Source organism: Vespa velutina, chromosome 10 (assembly GCF_912470025.1).
Source record: "Vespa velutina chromosome 10, iVesVel2.1, whole genome shotgun sequence".
NCBI classification, from domain to species: domain Eukaryota; kingdom Metazoa; phylum Arthropoda; class Insecta; order Hymenoptera; family Vespidae; genus Vespa; species Vespa velutina.
The window spans coordinates 1,267,682-1,289,043 of NC_062197.1; the positions used below are offsets into that span (position 1 = coordinate 1,267,682).

Here is a 21,362-nt window from a genome sequence, read left to right on the forward strand (position 1 = left end):
TTTCTAGGTTATAAACACTGCATTAATAAACCTTGCTTCTTCTCTCTCCCTCCCTCCCTCTCTCTCCCCCTCATACTCTCTCTCTCTCTCTCTCTCTCTCTCTCTCTCACACACACGCACACACGCATTCTTTTCCCTATCACGTGATCGTTGCAATATGGCGTCGTCATATCATAATCATAGCTCATTAAATTTCTCATTTTTTTTTTTTTTTTTTTTTTTTTTTTTTTTTTTAATGAAAAATAGAAAAAAGAATCACAAAAAAAAGAAAGAAAGAAAAAATATGGGGAAAAAAGTGAGAAAAGAAAGAAAGAATGAAAGAAAAACGTTAATAATCAACAATAAGTCGTCTCATCGAAAATTCAAATGAATGAAATCGATATGCCCGAGTTAAACAGATCCTTTCGTTGTAAACAAGATACATACGTACTACTTATGTACATACGTATCCATGTATGCATATATCCATGCATGCATGCATGCATGCATGCATGCACGCATCCATCCATCCATCCATCCATCCATCTATGCAATTATTCGAATGAATAACAAGGATAAAAATTGCGGAATCGAAGTGACATTGATTATAATGTACTTACTTTATGAGACTTCCATGGAATCCAAGTGATTCATTCCTTATCGTTTCCTCGGTTTCTGAAATGAGATAGCACCGTGTTAGTATGCACATATAAAAAATAACTCGCGCTCATATACATACATACATACATACATACATACATACATATATATATAACCTTGAAATATAATTTCATCCTAAAATCAACTAACCTTAGGAGAAAAAGAAGAAGGAAGAAAAGGGATGGCACGATATCTAACCTCGAAACACTTTCACATGAATGATTGACAAAGAGAAAGAGTTATCTAAGCAAATTATAAACACGTTCGATTACACTCGTAAAATGACTGATGATGACTTTACGATAAAAGAGAGACAGGGAGAGAGACAGAGAGAGAGAGAGAGAGAGAAAGAGAGAGAGAGAAAGAGAGAGACAAGATTAATTATATTATTACAACGAATAAAACTCTTCGCAATGGCGGGAACCAATGAAATTTACACCTTCAACTGATCGAACTAACATCTCTCGACGACGACGATGTTCGATCAAAGAAATCTCTCCCTTATTTATTAGCCCGTTGCACCATGGATAAACTTCTCCTTCTTTCAAATATATACGACACGACACGATGTCTATGTTTAGTAACACTCTTGCATTACAATAGAACACCTTTTTGGCTCTTTGCCAAGACGAAACATCAATTTCAACCGTCCAATTTGAAACGCTTACGAGGTATTGTTTAACGAGAACTGGGCCAATGAAAAACGTCTATTTGTTCCGCGATACGAAAATACGCGGGATTTCGTGCGTTTTGTCGCGGCAATCTGTAACATTCGAAGAAGAAGAAGAAAAAGATGAAGAAGAAGAAGAAGAAGAAGAAGAAGATTAAGATGAAGAAGAAGAAGAAAATGATGACGATGATGAAAAAGAGAAAAAGAAGAAAAAAAAAGGAAGAAGAAGAAGAAGAAGAAAGATGAGAAGGATTCAAGTAGCACAGCAGCAGCAGCAGTAGCAGCAGCACCACAAGTAGCAGCAACAGCAGCAGCAGCAGCAGCAGCAATAGTAACAGTGTAGTAGTAATGTATCGGTAGGCTGGCTTAAGCCGCGATGCGGCGCTAACCTCGTTAAAATTCGCGAACACTCGTTAACGCCGAACGTAGACCTAAGAGAGGCGATAAGTTATTGATTCGTCGTAACCGGTCGAACAAGTCGAAGATTCGACCAATGAGCCACAAGACGTGACTCGAAACGTGCCACGCGCCTTCTTTCTTTCTTTCTTTCTTTCTTTCTTTCTTTCTTTTTTCTTTCTTTCCTTCTCTCTCTCTCTCTCTCTCCCTCTCTCTTTCTCTTTCTCTCACGCTCGCCTTTCTTTCTTTCTCCCTCACTCTCTCTTTTTATCTCTATACACGCGCCAAGAAACTCGAGCGAAGACGCCCGAAGACGATTAAGGTTAGCAACATCGGCAGAAACTCGTTGTAGCACGGACGATCGCGACACAAATAACATTACGAAAACGATCGGATCGTTATCCATTCGTAAATAATAGATCATCGTTCGACGACCTCTCTTTCTCTCTCTCTCTCTCTCTCTCCCTCCTTCTCTCTCTCTCTCTCTATCTCTCTCTCTTTCTCTCTCTCTCTCTCTCTCTCTCTCTCTCTCTCTCGTTGAGAATGCGCGGCAAACGCACGAGCTCTCTTCAAGGTTAATCGTCGATCGAAAAACGATCGCACGCTACTTAGCCGGACCAACGCACACGTGCCTAACGCGTTCGATATTAATATTGACTTCGTATTACCATCTAAGTTAAATTACATATATTCTAACGATCTTACCAGGTTCGACGACACCTATTATCCTTCCGAATGTTCCACGAGCCGAAATGTAACACTTTAAAAAGCGGGAAACTATCTGATCACAATTTATAGTCGTCTTAGCACGTGCTGTCACTACAGGTGCACGGTTGCGCTCCGCGGCCATCTTGCGGCCGATTACGAAAACGAACAACGGCGAGCGCCCGTCTATATTTACGTCGGTAAAGTAGATCGTCCGACGACCATTCTATTACCGTCATTACGAATCTTTCTATATATTAATTAATTATAGAACCTCCATGAGCGGGAAAATATATCGTTTTTGATATTTTTAAATATCATTCTTCATTATATCCGATTTTAAATCGATCGATTCCTCTTTTCATTTTTATATTTACATTAAGCATAACGATAATTAAAGTTAATCGTTTATCATCGTTTTGAAATGATATTATTTCGACCGTAAATAATGAAATGAAAAAAAAAAGAAAAACGTCAGAATTATCGTACGAGAAGAATAATATATTAGGGAATATATTTGAAGAATGGTATTGATCGCATTCATTTGGTTTCCATAGAGTTTCCATATCAACCAGTCAAACATGCAAGATTCCAATATGTTTTATTGCGAAGAGAGATCATCGTTACGTACCCGCACAATTTCTTTTTTCGAAATTTTTCTATAAGACACATTTGCAATATTTAAAAAATATTATTTTATTCCGCGTTTTATATATATATATATACATACACATACATATATTATCAATTGTTTATTAAAAATGGTTCGAAGAAAAGTAATTCAACCGGATATGCATTCAATATATCACTTGAAGCCTGGACAAACGTTAGAAAATACTAAAGTAAGCTTCCTTAAAGAAACTCAAAGAGTACTCTGTTACGTATTAAATAACATAACATTGTACACAGATATCCGAGAGGAAACTGGCATTGATAGCCTCTGAAAGCGCTTTTCAACGCTTCGTTGATTACGTTAATCAGCCGCAAAGATTGGCTGAAGAAAGGGAAGTAGCAGCAGCGAAATTGAATGCTATTAAGAAGGCAACTTATGAAATGTCCAAGACATGGGACAATACTATAGAGGTATTATATAGTTTTAGAATATTTCATATTTTTATTTACTTTCTTTTCTTTTCTTCCTTTTTTTTTTTGTATTATTTTCATTTTGATTTTAAAAGACTTTTTTTCTTCTTTTTTGTACATAATACAAATCTCTATAGAATATTAAAAAGAGAAGAAAAGAAGAACTATTGTCGAAAAGTCGAAAAGCTGAAGAAGAAAGAATACAGTTTGTTAAAGATATGTCAATAAAAAATGAAGCTGAACGTGCAGAAGTAGTACGACAAGCACGACTGTTACTTCTATACAAACAACCACAGTGCAGACGGATCAATGGAGCATTGCTCGCATCGGAGGTATATAGAAGATTGTTGGAAAAAAAAAAAAAAAAAAAGAAGGATTCAAGACTTAGGTCTGCGATATAATTTTTTGTAACTAAAAGAAGTCAAGCAAGGAAATCAAGCAATTAGGTTCCTAAGTTTTGTAATCCCATTTTTAATTTTTTTTTTTTTTTTTTTTTTTTTTTTTTTTGAACACTATAAGATAATCAATATCTTATAAATTCTAGTGTCTCAGAGAATTAAACGCTCAAGTTGACTTTCGAAAAACTATTAAAGAATTAGATGATCAAAGAGAGGCCGAATACGTAGAGTCAATTAAAAAAGATGTTGCAAAGTATGAGCAAGAGGAAAAGGAAAAAGCGAAAGAACGTACGATGCAAATGGAAATTTATATTAAGAAATTAAAAGAACAGTAAGTTTCTGTAACTTATTAATAAATAATTACAATCGCATACACGCGCGCTCATTTACGAATATTTTAAAGAATCGAAGAAAATGCTAAGAACAAAGAGATACAAGAAAATGAAGAATTAAAGGAAGAAATAAAAGATCAACGAAATATGAATAGAGATCTTCAACTTATAAAAGAATGTCAAGCTGAAGAAGTAAGCTTAGTTCCAGTAGCTTTCTAAATATGCAATAATTTCTTTTTATTTTTTATTTTTCTTGTTTTTTTTTTTTTTTTTTTTTTATTAATATATTAAATACTTAAATAAATTGTGTATAGGAATTGAAAAGAAAGAAAGAAATGCAAAAAGTTTTATTAAATTCGATCGATGAGAAGAAACGTGCCGAGGTTGAAAATAAACGTGAAGAGAACTTACAAGATTTAGCGATTGATGTATACAATAGATCTAGATCTCGAATAAAAAAGATGATGAAAGAAATAGCAAAAAATCAAAAGCAATCCCGAGAAGAGAGGGCAAATCGTATAGGTGAGAAAAATTTTACGAAAAGTCATACGAAATTTGTATAATCTTTTAATTGAGTATAATATCGGCAGGTGAAAAATTTGCATCTCTCATCGGTCGTCATAACGTCGAGAAAGAAAAAGAGAATTTCGAAAGGGCGGTCAATGAAATAGAAAAAAACGAATTGGAAAGACAAAAAGAACGAAAGAATCATAAAGCCGCGATAAGAGCTATTATAATCGAAGACAAACGTCAAGCTGAAGCTGCGAAAATAAAAGAAATGAAAGAAGAAAAAGAGATTCGAACGTGGGAAACATTGCAGAGATTTAAAAGAGACGAATACAATAAACAAGTAGAATTAGAAGATCTAATGGAGAAAAGAAAGAAAAAAATTAATTATGCTCGGGATCTACAAAAACATATCGTAAGTAAAATTACGATAAAACGATTTAAGATAGATATAATGATAGACGTATTTTTGATTAGGAATTGCAAAGAGAGGAACGTAAACACGAGAAACAACTAGACGATGATTTCAATGAAATGAAAGCGGCTGTAGAACAAGTCAACAAAAGAGTATTGTCTTACAATCAACAAGTTTTAAATGAATCTAAAGGAGTGAGACCGCTTTATCCCATTTTGAAAGCGATCAAGGTATTAATACATTATGTTATTAATTAATTAAATTGACATTGAAACAATACTGAAATAAAACTAATCTGTTATTTTTTTAAAAGGAATGTAATGAAGAAATGGGTTTGATAAAACCAAGAAAAAAGATTGAACCCATTTCACCGAAACAAGTGAAACAACAACGTAGATATGGAATTCGTCGTGGTTGTACAAAAGTTGTTCCAGAAAATCAAATTCATTATATATATGACTTATAAATATTCACGATTAAATTAAATTGAAATCGTTTCTTAACGATATAACACGAAGTACGATAAATTAATTCGTTCGCGTGATAATATACATAAATGCAACGTGTTTTATAATTAAAAATTCAAGTAAAAATACGAATATATAATGCTTGTAATTGATCAACTAATAGCATAGTAATTATTGCCGTAGGACAAGCCTTTGTATAGTAAGCTAAAAATCCTCGCCACAATGATAAAAAGCCATTTCGATTACTGGTTTGCTTCATTATTTTGATCATGCCTGGGGGCTTCATTGGTCCCACCCAATTTTGTATTCTATTAAAAATAAACATAAGAATATGATACTATAAGATAATCTCTGTATATATATATACATATATATATATATATATATATATATATATATATTTTCTTGCTAATATTTATTCTTATTACAAACTTTGTTTTCGCTAAGTCTAACGGTAAAGATGTAAGAGTCGCAACAAAACCGGAAAGAATAGCTGCTAGAAATTGCGTCCATGAATTATCTACGAAATAACCTGTAAAAGAATTCATAATAAAACAAGATTCGAGAAATACTGAATGAGAGATAAGAGAGAAAGAGAGAGAGAGAGAGAGAAAAAGAGAGAGATGCATGTTTTATCTACCAGTGTCTATTAACGCGTATTTCAATCGACTATATGTGCCCAATTGTACACCACTGACAATAGCTGCTCTTCCAATAGAAGGTGCAGTACCTCTCCATAATGTTGTAATTCCTTCCTTTTGGCATATATCAACAAGAGCACTTATGACATTTTTATAATTTCTTCGTTTTTCTATATAAACGTAGAAACAGTTTTGTTTCTTAAACCTTGTGAATTATGTAAAATTTTAATCGATGCTTACCTGGTGATAATTTAATATCGCCTACCATTCGTACAAGTACAACGTCAGCAGGTGTCCCAACAAAAGCACCAACGACGCCAGAGAACATTCCAATGCTAATCATACCAGCATAATCAGGACGTCCAAAATGATTTCTAAAAATAATTTTGTTCCACTTAGTATACATATATATATATATATATATATATATATATATATATATATATATACATAATGTATATATGTAAAACATTAATAATATATGTTCAATAAATAAATGGAAACAATCACATCCAAAATTCCAACATTGACGTATAAATTCCCATTTTGGTCATAGTATAAGTTATCTGACGAAAAAGGGCTGCACTTAATCCATCGTAAAACCTACGAGGATCTTTCATTTCAAGAATTTCACGTATAGTATTTACGAAAGTGCCGTTCGTCATTTGCATACGAAGTTTCACAACATCAGTCGGATGTGTCAATAATTGTGCTGTTATCCTAAATAAACAAATTACTTTTTCTCTAATGTCCTACAAAATTATATTTAAATTGTATACAACTTAAATTTCTTCTTCTTCTTCTTTTTTTTTCTTTTTTTCTTTTTTTTATTCAACCTCCTATTTATCGTTCTAGAATTATTAAAATACTAATTACCCAGATATTCCACCAATCATATATTTAATGGGAGTCGGTACGGTTGTTTTGTTTTGTGATAAAAAATAAATGTTCTCCATTAAAATCAAGATATAAAAATTGATATATCGTTATAGTAATTCAAAAAAAAATGTTAATTAAAAGATTCTCACGATTTTTTATTAAAATTTTTTAACCTCCTGTCCGTCGTATTGCATTATCAAGAAAATATATAAAATGTTGCTCTTTTGTTTAAATAAGACGATTCAAATGTGATAAACATTTATTTGTATTTAATATTTACTAACATGGATCATAAGATTGATCGTAATAATTTAAAGAGAATTTTTCAAAAAAATTAGCTACACTCAACATATTCGATTCTGATTTTTTTTTAGTTGACAAAGCGTGACATAAACTTCTCAAGATATTATATGTCTTTGATAATGTCATTTTCATGTTGGGAGTAACAATCACCATGGTCCCAGTATTCTTTATCTCGCTATCGTGTAAAATAAAATAAGAACCTTCTTTCTTTCTAGCTTCGTAAATGATCTAAAATAAATAAAGTAGTATCAAGGAATCGTTTATGTTTATAAAAAAAAAAAAAAAAAAAAAAAAAAAAGAAAGAAAGAAAAGAGAACAAGGGAAAAATAATTATGTTCATACTCCAACATCTTCCATAAGAATCTTCAATTTGGACCATGAATAAGCAGGCAAATTGACATGATATAATTCACAAATTACTATTGCAGTTCTCTCAGTAGTTTCGTCCCATTCCCTATCATATATCGACGAAGTAATTACTTTTTTTCCAGAATCCTCTCGTACAATGACATTACCATTGAAAGTATTTGTTTTAGAACTATTCAATATAACGGGGATTAATAATTGATAAACATTATAATAAACATGACCTAAATCAAATTAGATCGTACTTGTAAGAGCCATCGATAACAAATTTCATCCAATCAACGTACATTTGTAAATGAGAATAATAAGGATAAATATCGAGTAATAATACAACCATTTTTTCTTTGTTATTATCGAAATAACAATAACAATCTATAGTTAAATATCCAAAATAGCCGAGCTGTTGCAGAGCATAAGCAAGTTTATTTACGCTTGGATTTAAAATCTCTATATTCACTGAAGTCTGTGGTATCATATAAGCAAACATTGAAAAGTTAACGTCTGCAGAAAATAAAAGTCTTATTAGTATTAAAAAAAAAAAAAAAAAAAAAAAAAAAAAAAAAAAAAAAAAAAAAAAAAAAAAAAAAATTACAAATTATTCATCGTATAAAATACCTAATTGTAATTTATTCGAAGTACCAATCCATTTGAAAGGTTTTCTAGTAATCTTATTTGGAATAAAAAGTGATACGGATATGATACTTGAATTTTTTTCATTAGGTACAGCTTGCAACAAACATCCAAACTTTTGTACGTGATTATAAAAATCTTTCCATGAATTATAATGGACTTTGTTAAAACTCGTTACAATGGAGACAATTTTTGGTAAATGAATTAACAAAGCATTTAAATATTCCTCTCGTACATCGGAATTATTTATCCATTCGTCGCCATACTGTTTTCTTATTTCTCTGATCGTAGGCATGAATGGTATACTAATGTGATTGATCAAAAATACGCCATAGTGTTTGGTCTGTACCCCGAAATTCAATCTAATTAACCATAAACAAATTTCGGTATTTAATATGATTAATTTAGCTAGATTGGCGCATAGCTTCGAATACTCTCGTATATCTTTGGAATGAGCTGGCTGTGGTAAATCAAGATTTTCCATTATTTCACTAATTTTCGATAGATTTAATAATTCTTGTTGTAGGATCATATCTGGCCCTAACAAAGGTATAGAAAGATAATCCGATACTCTAACGTCACATTCATCAACGATCCAAGGTAAAATATATCCTGGTTTTCCATTGATCTTTTTTCTAATAGCCGTCAAAGTTTTCTCTGAGCAATGTAAAATCCTAGATACATTCATGTGTGTACATTCGAGAGTCTTAGCTTGTGAAAGAGTAAGAAACGTTACACGATTCGCTGTACGTTCTTGTGAAACGATAGAATCGATAATATCAACGTACATAGATAATAAATCTTGCGTAGCTTCGACAGGCAAAATATAAACAATCTCAGACATTTGATTGCGTAAAAATGAAAGTCTGAAAATCATCGAGTGTTGATAAATACCAAGCATTTTTGGAATGAACGTTTGACGAATGTTAATGGAATAACCAAGCGATGGAAGATGAATGATCACGTGTGGATATTCAATCAAGTCGTAGAATTCTTTGCTCAATTTTTCATTAAATACTCGACTTATGTTCAACGACAAGAACATTTTTTCCAAATGATTAGTATATATCTCTCGTTTGGATTTTAAGAATAACCATTTGTACCACAATACGCTAGCTGCTATATAACGACGATAAGATTCGTTTATTTGTTTACGAAGCTACAGATTACAAAAAAAAAAGAAAAGATTTATTCTTAAAATATAAATTCATTCGTTAATTAAAAGAGGAACGTAAACATTATTGATTACCCAATAACCACGCCAACAGGACTGTATCAAAATGGCGGCAATTTCCTTTCTATCCAAAGTTTTTAATTGAGGCTTCCAACTCGTTATCCAAGGCCCTTCCTCAGAAATGTCTTGCAATAAAAGAAGTAGATCTTCCTTCGACAATTTAAAATGTATTCCACTTTCGGGTATAGATAGTAAAAAATTAAAGACCTTTAATGGATCCAAACGAAACGAATATATCCATCGTTTTTTCAATATTTTTTCTATTTGTGGGGATACAACCAAATACCATTTCGATCTAAGTTGTTTGCCATTAGCATCGAGAACGTTAGACCATCCTTCATTTTTCATTAATTCTCCGTCGATATATTTTAAAGCATGAATATGTGATAAATCTATTTTATTCATGGATGTGGAACGTTTGTATTTTTTCATGATTTGATAATAACTTTTATTCGTGGATAAAACTCCATTTTCTACTTCTGTTCTTTGACAAATCCTTAATAATAAATATTTTTATAACACACACGCACATACACAACCACGCATGCGTGTCCACCCTCACACATATATATATATGTATATAATGATAAAAGAAAAAGAAATTACGTGTCCATTTCGTCGTTGACTAAAGAAAACATTTTGGTTCGTAAGTCCATTAAATCCTGCTTAAATTTCAAATCAGTTTCGTCGAATTTCGTGGGTAAAAGATCTAATTTTTCCGGCCTAATTTTTTCATCATTCATAATCGATTTAGATACATTTTTCCATTTACAATGACAACGTACCAATGACAAAATATTTTCATCATTTTTCAATAAAGCACTTTTGCACGCTTCGTAACCAGTTTTTACTTTTATCGGGAGTTTATCTAACAAAGGCTCAGATCGATTTTTATTTTCTAATAACAAATCTAATTTCATTTCTACCCAAAATTTATCGCAATCTTCTTCGATCGATATTAATCCCTTTTGTACTTTATCGCAAAGTTCTCGTAATTTATTCAATTCTATTGTCTCTTCATGATCATTTTCTTTTCTATTTGACACAATGAAAAATGGGATTAAATTTTTAAGAGAATAAAAATTCTTCTTACCTGATTCAAAAAAGCAACCTTATAATTTGGACGATCTCATTTCTTCGACGTAACAAATAATCCCTCAAGTTAAAACTTTGCCTTTGAATATTAAGAATATTGTCTTTTATTAATTTTTCGTATTGCAAATATAAATCCTCGCAATTAATTTTTTCTAGAACGGAATTAGGACGATACATTCTATCAAATTATAACCCGAACATAACCGTTAATCTTTTTAACAAGAGATGAAGAACTTTCGTGATTATAATGGCGCCTTTTTTAAATTGCACACTTCTTTAGAATAAATAAAAAAATTTTTATATATTCAATTTTTATTTTTTATTTTACCATTTTTATTACTAATAAATTATTGTCATGTATCTTACAAAAATTACTATATATAATTATTTCATATTTTTTATATAATTATTTACATGAATAAAATATATATATATATATATATATATATATATATATATATATATATATAGACTTAATATTGATATTGTTAATTTATTAATTCGATGTACATTAATTTTTATAGAAAAGCATGAATGTATTCATTAAAATTTTGCTTATATATATATTGGCATATATATACATATATATAAATCGAACGCTATATTGAATCGATCGATTAATTTTATTCGAGAGTAACTATAATAACTTTGAAAAACGACTTTGAAATACGAATAAAAATACGTATATAATGTTAGAGAAAATATTTTCTTGTATAGAATATCTAAGTCGATTTTAACGGTAACAGCGCAGTGCTCTGTAAGATAACGATACTTAAGCATTCACAGTGCAAAATATTTCTCTCAGGTGTTATGTACGACTCAATTGCTTTCTTTTTCTAATTCAGTAAGTGCCGATTATTTCTCGGATTATATTCATATTCAAATGCTAAATTTAATCTCGGTCGTTTATTTAATAATAATAAATGTTCGCATGTATTACATTTTACATAAAACGTTTTTACAGTTTTTCTTGTAGTCCGTATAAAGTATGAAATGAGGTTATCTTCTTCGTATTCAGTGTCACATATTTCTTTTCATTTGTACGATCAATTTTCTTTATAGATAGTTTAATAATCGTATCATTATCAATTTTTATATTGATTTAATGAAATATTACGTTTTTATTAAGTTTTATATAGTTCATTTATTGTTTCTTATAGGTTATCAAACTTCTGTCAAAGCAATCATTCTAATCATGTCAATTTTATTTACTGATTTAAAAACGACGTTTGTTTTACTGTTTATAATGCGACAATAAAGAGAATATAATAAAGCACATTCATTTGGAAAATATTAATATTAATAATATTAATAGAAATTATTAATATTAATAAATATTAATATTAAAACTTATGTACAGAATTTGAGAAGAAGCAGCAATGGGTACAACACCAAGCCGTTATGAGGACTTTTCAAAGAATGAACATTTGGAAAAGTTCTGTGGAAAACAATCAATTTCTCCTCATGATCCGTTTTGGAGCTCATTCTTATCTTACAATATGCGACCACCTATAACAAGGAATGATCAAATAGAACTTGACTCTCAATTAGATTTAGCTTGCCAACAGTTATTAAGTAATAATCCAACAACAGGCAATTTTGGTAGCTTGATTCAAGTTACATTTATTCGTATAAGCGAGTTACTTGCACCTGTGCAGAACCAAAAGTGAGTCAATTTATTATTATTATTATTATTATTATTATTATTATTATTATTTTTTTTTTTTTAATTTGAAGATTACAAGTAAAGTAATTAAAATAAAAATATTCTATTTGTTTACAGCATAGTATCCGCATGGCATACATATAATGCATTATTTGCCGTAAGATGTTTTTTAAAATATCTTGTGGAAACTGTTGGAGAAGAAGAAATGATAAAACATATAGAAGCATCTGAGATATCTACAGTAGGGCAATCAACATCTTCGTATAGATTAGAAGATCTATTCGAATCATTATTAGAACTTATAACTGATGTACCTTTATGGTAAGTATATAAAAAAAATGTTTAAATTATTTCTCTCATTAGATCGCTCTTAAATAATATAATATATTTTATCTTTAGTGAATTCACTTATATCGTTCATTTGGAAGCAATAAATTGTCTACTTGTACTTCTTTCCGTACAATTATTCTCTCAAACTGCTGCTGAATACAGTCCTATCTATAGAATAGCAATGCATGCACAAAGTAGCGAACATGCACCGGCTGTAGTATGTACATTGTTACATAACTTTGTACAACAACAACATGCACCAGCAGGATTATTTTCACAACAACCAGGTGGTAGTATAGTTTTCAGTATTGCTGGTAAGTTTTAATGTGTGTATAATCTATAATATTATATAATATATAATATTTGTAAAATGTTTTATAATTTTTTTTAAATGTAACAAAATTTTTCAGCTGGATTATGGAATGTTATTACAATGGGCATGGGTCATAGCTCAAAGAATGTACAAGTTTTAAACAATGGTGCAACGGAAGAAGAAGAAAAAAAACGAGATACAGAAACCCCTCTTGCTAGTCAATCTTTATTATTGCTATTAGTTTTAACAAATCATTGTACTGCAACGCAAAACCCTTATAGAAATGCACTTTTCACTTTTACAGATATGCAAGGTAAATAATAATAAAAAAAAAAAAGAAAAAAAAATATAGAAATAAGGTATTTAATTAAAACAATTTAAACATATACATTCATTCCTTTCAGAAGATTACTCTCCATCTCAAATGGAAGGACACAATGCGTTCAGATTTAATTTAAACAAATTGTATAGTACAATCTGTAAAATACAAAATACTGATGAAGTCACATTACTGCTGTACATGTTATTGCATAGAAATCAGAATGTGAAACACGACATAATCAGAAGATCAGATATACATTTATTGGTAAAAATCTGGAAGATTGGGCAATATTAAAAAAAATTTTTTTTTTATTAATATATTTATATATATATATATATATATTAATAAAAATATTAATTTTTTAGGTAACACCAATACTACAAATATTATATCATGCACCTAATAATACATCTCATCACATTTATATGTCGCTTATAATTCTTTTAATTTTGAGTGAAGATGAAACATTTAATAAAAGAATACATGAAATTGTAAGTTCTAAGATCAAATTTTCATCCAAATACGTTCGTATAATCTATTTTCTAAAATGTCATGTACATTTTAAATTATAATTGGTATCATACTTTACAGATGCTAAAAGGTATAACTTGGTATACTGAAAGATCTATAAGCGAAATATCATTGGGTGGATTGCTTATTCTAGTTGTTATAAGAACAATACAATATAACATGTTTAAAATGAGGGTATTTATATATGCATATATATATACGCACAATTTAATTTTATTTATTTATTTTATTTATTTTTTAATAACATTTTCAACTAATAAATATCTTAATGTATTATTAGGATAAATACTTGCATACAAACTGTTTAGCTGCTTTAGCTAATATGTCTGCACAATTTATGTCATTGCATCCCTATGTTAGTCAAAGATTATTAAGCTTATTTGAAACAGTTGCAAGAAAACATGCAAGATTAGAAGCAAAAATAAAAGCATTGTCTTCTGTTTCATCGGAAAGCACGACAATCAATATTAATGGGACCGTAAGCAATACAGATTTAGTAAGTAACTGATATTTGTATATACTTTTCTTATGAATATGTATATACAAAGTAAAGTTATTTATATTTTTTAACAGGTACAAGATTTAACCATATTAGAAGAAGTTCTTAGGATGGTACTCGAAATTATAAATAGTTGTCTTACGCATAAACTTGCAGAAAATCCAAATTTGATCTACACTCTTCTCTATACTTTTTGTGAGAAAGATATTTTTGAACCGTTCAGATTGCATTCAGCATTTCAAGATATTGTGCAAAATATAGATCCTGTAAGTTAATATGTATCTAATCAATTTATTTATACTGATGATTTATTATTGTAATAGAAATTTATATTTATAAATAATTTGTAATATTTTTTAAAGGTTATAGATTTCTTCTCATATAAGTTAGAACAAAGGGATCAATCTCAGCTCGGTGTCAGTCAGGTATTAGCTATAATACAGCAAGGTGTTACCGAATGGCCTCGTGATCGTCTAAGAGTGCGTACATTAAAGATTATTTTATTCCTCCTATTAATATAAATTTAGGTATACGTTTTTATTATCATTATCATTATTATTATTATTATTATTATTATTATTATTATTGTTATAATTTTCTAGAAATTTCCGGAACTCAAGTTTAAATATGTAGAAGAAGAACAACCAGAAGAATTCTTTATTCCTTATGTATGGAGTATTGTCTGCCAAGGAGCTTTATTACATTGGAGTGCAGAAAATATTAAATTACAAGCTAGTATTTAAGCTTGTCTATGGCAGATTAATCAAATGTGAAATATGGAAAATAGATTGGAAAAAAGAAAGGATGAAAAGAATACTATGCTGATATAATAAATTTAAACATATATAAAATCTATATTAACAAATGTTTAATAATATTTATATGTATGTTTGTATTTATGACAGAAAAGTGAAATCGAATAGTTTGGATTTAACTTTACACTTGGCCACTTTCAATTTCAATTTTAACCTTCTTTCATATTTTAAAAATGAAATTTTTTTGAATTCTCATTACTTTGGGTGGCCCCTTTACAGCTATCCCAAACTTTCACTTTCTGTCTTATCAAGAAACTCGGATAATAGATCGAATATACAGACATATGTAAAGATAGTATTAATCATTTATTAATATAAATCTTCGTCGAAGTAAAACGAAGATTACGGTTTGATGAAGTGAAATGATAACACCGAATCGTTTGAATTTGTGAGAAGTAATAGATTTTATAAAAGAAAATATGAAATTCTCTTTGAATGCAGAAATCATATCTATCCTAGTCTTTAAATTTACGATTGTATTGTTATACGGTTCAAAGAATGATTTCTTTTTTTCATCGAGATTAGAAAAATGTTTGAAATTTTTTATGGAAAAAAAAAAAAAAAAAAAAAAAAAATTGACGTAGATATCTATGTGCAGATTTATTTATATGCTTCAAATTGCCTAGGTATACGACTAATATATATATATATAGATTACTCGAATTTATAAATAGATTATAATTATTAAAATATTCATAAAGTAAAACGTAAGAAGGGAGGTAAATAATCTTCGGTTATTGTATATATGTACTGAGACTTCAATTTTTCAAAATATCTTCCTACTTTTTGTTAAATTAGATCATTCCTTACAATTTTGATATATATATGTAGAAATGGAAATATTAGAAAAAATTTCTTTTTTATTATACTAATATATTGATTTGTTAAAATCTTATGCTAACACATCGAACGAAATGTGATCTATGTAATATAGCACTTAGCGTTTTTATTACATACCTTTATTACATATGCGCATTGACATTCATGGCAGTTGGTAGTAGAGCTTTGTGTATTGCAGCTGTTTAACAATGTAGTACAATTTTATGTTTAAAATTGAAGAATAATACAGTTTCACTATTTTGGTAGGAGTATTAACTTATTAGAAAAAATTTAATTTTGACAGGAGATATTTTGTTATATTTATCGATGAGTATTTAATATATTTAAAAATGCTAAAATCAACGCAAGATTTTTCTGCACCTTATTAAAAATATAAATACAACTCTTGAGAAATTAATTGTGAAAGATAAAAAATCATGATTCATCAGAAGATTGTTCATACTTCAGAATTAATATCACGAGATGTATGTATAACACACTTTCCATGAAAATTTATATATATATATACATATATATATATATATCGATCTTTATAATTGTTTTTATAAAACAATTCTAAAATTTATCGTGTGTGTATGTGCATGTACATCAAATAAGTTTTTCTGACACTTATCGTTGTAAATACTTACTTCAAGTGCGCGCAATTGAGAGCTCCTATATATAAACACACATATTTAATGAATTATTTAATTAAACAGCAATGTCGCTGCTAATATAACACAGCATTTGTGTAGGTACATGGTTTATGCTGTCCATGTTCAAATATAAATGTAAGTTAACATATATATATATATATATATATATATATATATATATATATATATATATATAAAATAAAAAGTTCTGATATTTATATACAGAAGTATGGAATGTTTCAATATATCCCAGGTATATTTTCGCTCGGAATCAAAAATTCTTGTACATTTAATATAAAAGAAGAAGTTTAAAGATATATGTATATGAGAACAAAAAGGAAATGAAAATGAATGAAAATAAACTAATCGCTCTTATTTGAATTTCTTGCTTGTAAGAAAAAAAAAAAAACAAAGAAAAAAAAAACATTGAAATGATCTAGCTATCAATATTTTTGCCGACGCATCAGATAGAATATATAAGTCGATCTATATTTTTCGAATGTACATCTTTATTAAACAAATACAGTTGACGTCTTAATATTATTTATATAATATGTCGATATAGATCGTATTTCATTTTCCTAGCCTGTGCAGCGTATATATGCGACCGCGCGCGTGTACGTGTGTCATATACTATTGCTAAACATCTCTTTTGTTTGAGAGAACGATTTTTTTTTCTGTTGGAGAATAACAAGGTAATTTGACGTTTCTGTGCGTCGCGTGCAGACGCGCCGAGTAACTCAGTGTGTCGTACATTAAATTAAAATTCATATTTCATAAACATTGCTTTCTTAGCCATATGTCCACGTCACAACTTGAAACGTGCTTAGCGCGTAGATAATAGTATCATTACCCATAATAATTAAATTCCTTATAGCTGTATTCTATATCGTTACTTAATCTTATTAGTTAACACACAATCAATCTGCGATGGGAGGGAATTTATTCGGTCCGTAATAATAATCCAATTACGGCCTATATCTATTATCAATAGCTGATTAATTATTAATTTATGACAACGTCGCTCTCTTGGATAATCTTGATTCTCTTCATCTCTTTTCTTTTTTTTTTTTTGTTCCTTTTTATTTGTTTCATTTTCCTTTCTTCTTTTTTTTTTAAATTATTATTATTATTATTATTATTATTAATATTATTATTATTATTTTAATCTTTTCTCTTCTTGTCTTTTTTTTCCCCCCTTGAAATTTCAATCGTTATAATCGTGTGAAAGGACGCGGCGTGTCATTTGCTATATCATATATTTTTTTTTAAATCCTTTTTTTAAATCTTTTTTTTTCTTTTCTTTTTTTTCCTCAATTATTCACGTACATTCTTACGTGGTGTGTTTCTCGTGTGTAATGAATGTATGTATGTATGTATGTATGTATGTATGTATGCGTTATTTACCCTCACAGAGACAATGAAGCATACGTAAAACAAGAGATAACTCTTGTCGAGTGCTTATTCCGCAAATGATATTTTTAATATAGATAATAAGTAATTATCGAGCTCGTATTTTATTTCATTCGAAAAAAAATCACCCGTCCTGTATGTCTCTGTCATACGTGTTACATTGTTTTGGTCACAAATTACACATCCTCTCATAGTCACGTGTAAAATTCGAAACATTCGGGGACAACCATTGGAGGTACCGTTACGTGTAAGCATTATAGAGAATATGTCCAAATATTATATACGTAAACATACATACATGAGAGAGTGCATGTGCATATGTGTACGTACATGCTAGCTGCCTACAAAATACAATGGTACGTTTTACAAATCCATACCTTTTCTCTTTTCTCTTTATTTATTTATTTCTTTTTTGTTTTGTTTTTTGTTTTCTTTCACTTTGTTTATATCATTCATTTGCAAACGGCGTAGATATATCTTTTTATGTGTGTATCTATATATATATATATATTTATATATATATATTTATTTATTTATATATATATATATTTATATTATAGTATCATCTAGTCGGTTTTTGTTCTGCATAGTTCCCATTATTCCCTCATAATTAATAATTAAGTACATCTTCAAAGTAGGTGCATACGCCTTTTTTGTGTGTAGGTTGTATTGCGTTATGGCTATGCTTGTTTTTTTTTCTTTTTTTTTTTTTATGATTCTTATAGCTGCTGTTGCTTACGCTGCCGATTTAAGGAGAACTTACATTCGAATACTTTTCATTTCTTTTCTTTTTTTTTTTTGTTTTTTGTTATTTTTTTTTTTATTCTATTTTTATTTTTCCCTTTCCTAAAGCCCTCACCCATAACCCCCCCCCTTAATAGTTCAATAGATCGAATGAGAAAAAAATGCTGATAATGCACGTCCGCTTAAGAATTCCGTCTATTCTCTCTTTTATCATTGAGGACGACAGGCGTCGTCATTTAGCACGAATGAGTCTGTTATTCTAACGCTTTTCGCTTTTAGCTTGAGACAATAGCAACTTTGTGTGTGCAACGTTTTACCGATATTTATATATACCTGTGTTTGTGTATCCTGTGTATACGTGTATGTGTGTGTGTGTGTGTAATAAGTTTCTCTTGTATCAAAGCGTAAAGACGATTAAATTCGATTTAATATCGTAAAAATATTCACAATGGACTACTCTTATAACACTAGAATTACCATGACGACCTATTTTTGTTCGTATTCGTCAATTTGATGTTTAAGCTTTTTGAAAAAAAAAACAAACGAGAAAAAAGAAAAAATGTATTCCTCATTATTTTTAATTTATTTATACCTTGACAATAATAAGTAAAATAAAACAGATTTCATAGTTCATATACTTGTATAATAATTATGATATATATATATATATATATATATATATATAATACTATATAATAATATCATAATATATAGTAATTATATAACGAGAAATCTGAAACCCATCATATTGACGAATTTGGTAGCTCCAGTGTTAAATTTATAAACAAATGATTTTCTACAATTTCTCAAATAAATTGTAAACAAAGAACTATTTCTATATGTATATAACTTAATTATTTAACGGAGCAAAGGATTTCTTCTGAAATTATATAAAATAGCTATATATTAACACGCTTAGAAAAGTACGATTATTTTTTTCTTTTTTTTTTCTTTTTTTTTTTCTTTTTTCTTTTCTTCCTTTTCTTTATATCCCAATACGGTAGAGTGTTCCGTTTCCTTGCAATTAATTAAATATAAAGGAATTATTTGACGGTGAATTTCGTAGGCATTTTCACCGATTGAGACATGATTTTTGAAGGATACAAAAAGCGTGTCTGTCGTAGATATAGATATTTTTATATGGATATATAGAAACGATCTACCGTATCGAAATTTAGGGCAAAATGCGTACACTTTTATCACGTATGTATGTATACATATACCTATTCGAGAGAAGAAACAAGTAGCCTTATATGTATATTCTGTTTGTTTGCTATGAAAAGCATTAATAGAGATGGCCTTTTATATTCCTTTTTTTTTTTTCTTTTTTTTTTATCATTATTTTTTTCTTCTTCTTCTTCTTCTTCTTTTAATAACATTCTGGATTTAGAGAAATGTTCAAATCGATCTTCAAATAGATCAATTATATGGAAACGAAAGGATTACAGAAAGTATGAAAGTATATGTTCGTATATCTGCGCGTATGTGTGTATACATGTGTGTTCGTTTGCTTGTGTATGATTAAAACGTTTACACCGATCATTAGAAAACGTAGGAAAAAAAAAAGAAGAAAAAAAAAGAAGAAAAAAAAGAAGGAAAAAAAAAGAAAGGACGTGTAAAAAAATATGCAAGAGAAAGAAGGTGTGAGAGAGGGAGACAGAGAGAGAGAGAAAGAGATAGACAGATAGACAGACAGATAGATAGATAGATAGAGAGGGAGAGAGAGAGAGAGAGAGAGAGAAAATAATTAAAAAAAAATAAAGAAAATCTGACATATATATATATATATGGCAAGTTAACATCACGATGTGGCAGATCCCTTATGATTGTATAAGGAGCTCTTACGAAAATTTGTTAAAACTTCTGACAAATCTCTTATAAAAATGATATGATATGCTCGTTGGAAAAATAAGTTGTTCATTATAGTTTCTATGAATATAGATATCCGTACACAAATTTCTCTCTTTTTTTCTCAGTTCTAAATAAGTTCCGATCGCGGGTCGTCGGTCATTTTATAATTCTAAATACATAATAATAAATACATACATAAGAATCCGTTCATTACTTCGCAGCGAGTATATTATTAATGCGCAGTCATCACGATTTATATTATTTTCTTCGAAAGTTAAAATATCCATCCCCTCTGCGGATCATTGCACATTTATTTAAATATAAGCATTTTCTGGCGAGCGATCCGTATGATTGCTAAAGCGCGTCACAACCATATAATATGTAGTATGTAGTGCACGTAACATATAATATTATGACATGATGCACTTTAGTATATACACCACGTAATTGCCAAGAGAAACACGCCTATTTATGTTAACATCTTAATCGCTATATGTCGTATTTAACAGTATCATCTAAAATACAACAATCACGGTAGAATAGCTCCATTCGATACGCACAGGTGCGTCTGATAAAATCAGTTTGAGTCACTATTAAAATATAGAGTAGAATTCAATGTACTACCGTTTAAAAAGGCACATAA

At 29.4% G+C, this 21,362-nt stretch overlaps 5 protein-coding genes across 8 annotated transcripts in view; 2 read left to right on the forward strand and 3 right to left on the reverse strand.

Moving 5' to 3' along the window:
• LOC124952219 overlaps positions 1–2,182 on the reverse strand; it is a 143,449-nt gene extending 141,267 nt beyond the window's left edge. The window contains exons 1-3 of the mRNA XM_047501762.1: positions 1,699–2,182; positions 790–1,402; positions 600–654 (exon numbers count right to left, since the gene is read on the reverse strand). The gene's annotated coding sequence lies outside the window, so the exon portion shown is untranslated. The remainder of the gene's footprint in view (positions 1–599; positions 655–789; positions 1,403–1,698) is intronic.
• LOC124952398 (trichohyalin-like) lies at positions 137–6,643 on the forward strand. 2 transcript variants are annotated; one of them, XM_047502218.1, is made up of 10 exons: positions 137–2,610; positions 2,968–3,252; positions 3,320–3,493; positions 3,631–3,825; positions 4,038–4,222; positions 4,295–4,415; positions 4,538–4,745; positions 4,814–5,145; positions 5,208–5,375; positions 5,459–6,643. In XM_047502218.1, exons 2-10 carry the CDS (start codon positions 3,172–3,174, stop codon positions 5,609–5,611), a joined length of 1,617 nt encoding a protein of 538 aa, XP_047358174.1. In that variant the 5' UTR covers positions 137–2,610; positions 2,968–3,171; the 3' UTR covers positions 5,612–6,643. The 2 variants fall into 2 exon arrangements, with proteins under 2 accessions (XP_047358174.1, XP_047358175.1); XM_047502219.1 differs by having other exon boundaries at positions 137–2,027.
• On the reverse strand, positions 5,666–10,941 carry LOC124952405 (mitochondrial 2-oxoglutarate/malate carrier protein-like). Its single transcript, XM_047502230.1, has 5 exons — positions 10,759–10,941; positions 6,494–6,627; positions 6,253–6,423; positions 6,045–6,144; positions 5,666–5,920 (listed from the first exon to the last, which is right to left on the reverse strand). Exons 2-5 carry the CDS (start codon positions 6,594–6,596, stop codon positions 5,728–5,730), a joined length of 567 nt encoding a protein of 188 aa, XP_047358186.1. The 5' UTR covers positions 6,597–6,627; positions 10,759–10,941; the 3' UTR covers positions 5,666–5,727.
• LOC124952220 (IQ motif-containing protein H-like) lies at positions 7,357–10,961 on the reverse strand. Its single transcript, XM_047501764.1, has 7 exons — positions 10,954–10,961; positions 10,272–10,700; positions 9,681–10,161; positions 8,417–9,590; positions 8,047–8,302; positions 7,778–7,973; positions 7,357–7,663 (listed from the first exon to the last, which is right to left on the reverse strand). The coding sequence occupies exons 1-7, from the start codon at positions 10,959–10,961 to the stop codon at positions 7,412–7,414; spliced, it is 2,796 nt and encodes a 931-aa protein (XP_047357720.1). The 3' UTR covers positions 7,357–7,411.
• Positions 10,962–11,397: 436 nt separating this feature from the next.
• LOC124952521 (dymeclin) lies at positions 11,398–17,260 on the forward strand. 3 transcript variants are annotated; one of them, XM_047502525.1, is made up of 12 exons: positions 11,398–11,604; positions 12,121–12,426; positions 12,544–12,747; positions 12,826–13,070; positions 13,167–13,382; positions 13,477–13,655; positions 13,757–13,882; positions 13,983–14,096; positions 14,203–14,418; positions 14,496–14,687; positions 14,784–14,900; positions 15,024–17,260. In XM_047502525.1, the coding sequence occupies exons 2-12, from the start codon at positions 12,140–12,142 to the stop codon at positions 15,162–15,164; spliced, it is 2,037 nt and encodes a 678-aa protein (XP_047358481.1). In that variant the 5' UTR covers positions 11,398–11,604; positions 12,121–12,139; the 3' UTR covers positions 15,165–17,260. The 3 variants fall into 3 exon arrangements, with proteins under 3 accessions (XP_047358481.1, XP_047358480.1, XP_047358483.1); XM_047502524.1 differs by having other exon boundaries at positions 11,400–11,604; positions 13,474–13,655; XM_047502527.1 differs by lacking the exon at positions 11,398–11,604 and having other exon boundaries at positions 12,295–12,426; positions 12,549–12,747; positions 13,474–13,655.
• The last annotated feature ends 4,102 nt before the right edge of the window (positions 17,261–21,362 follow it).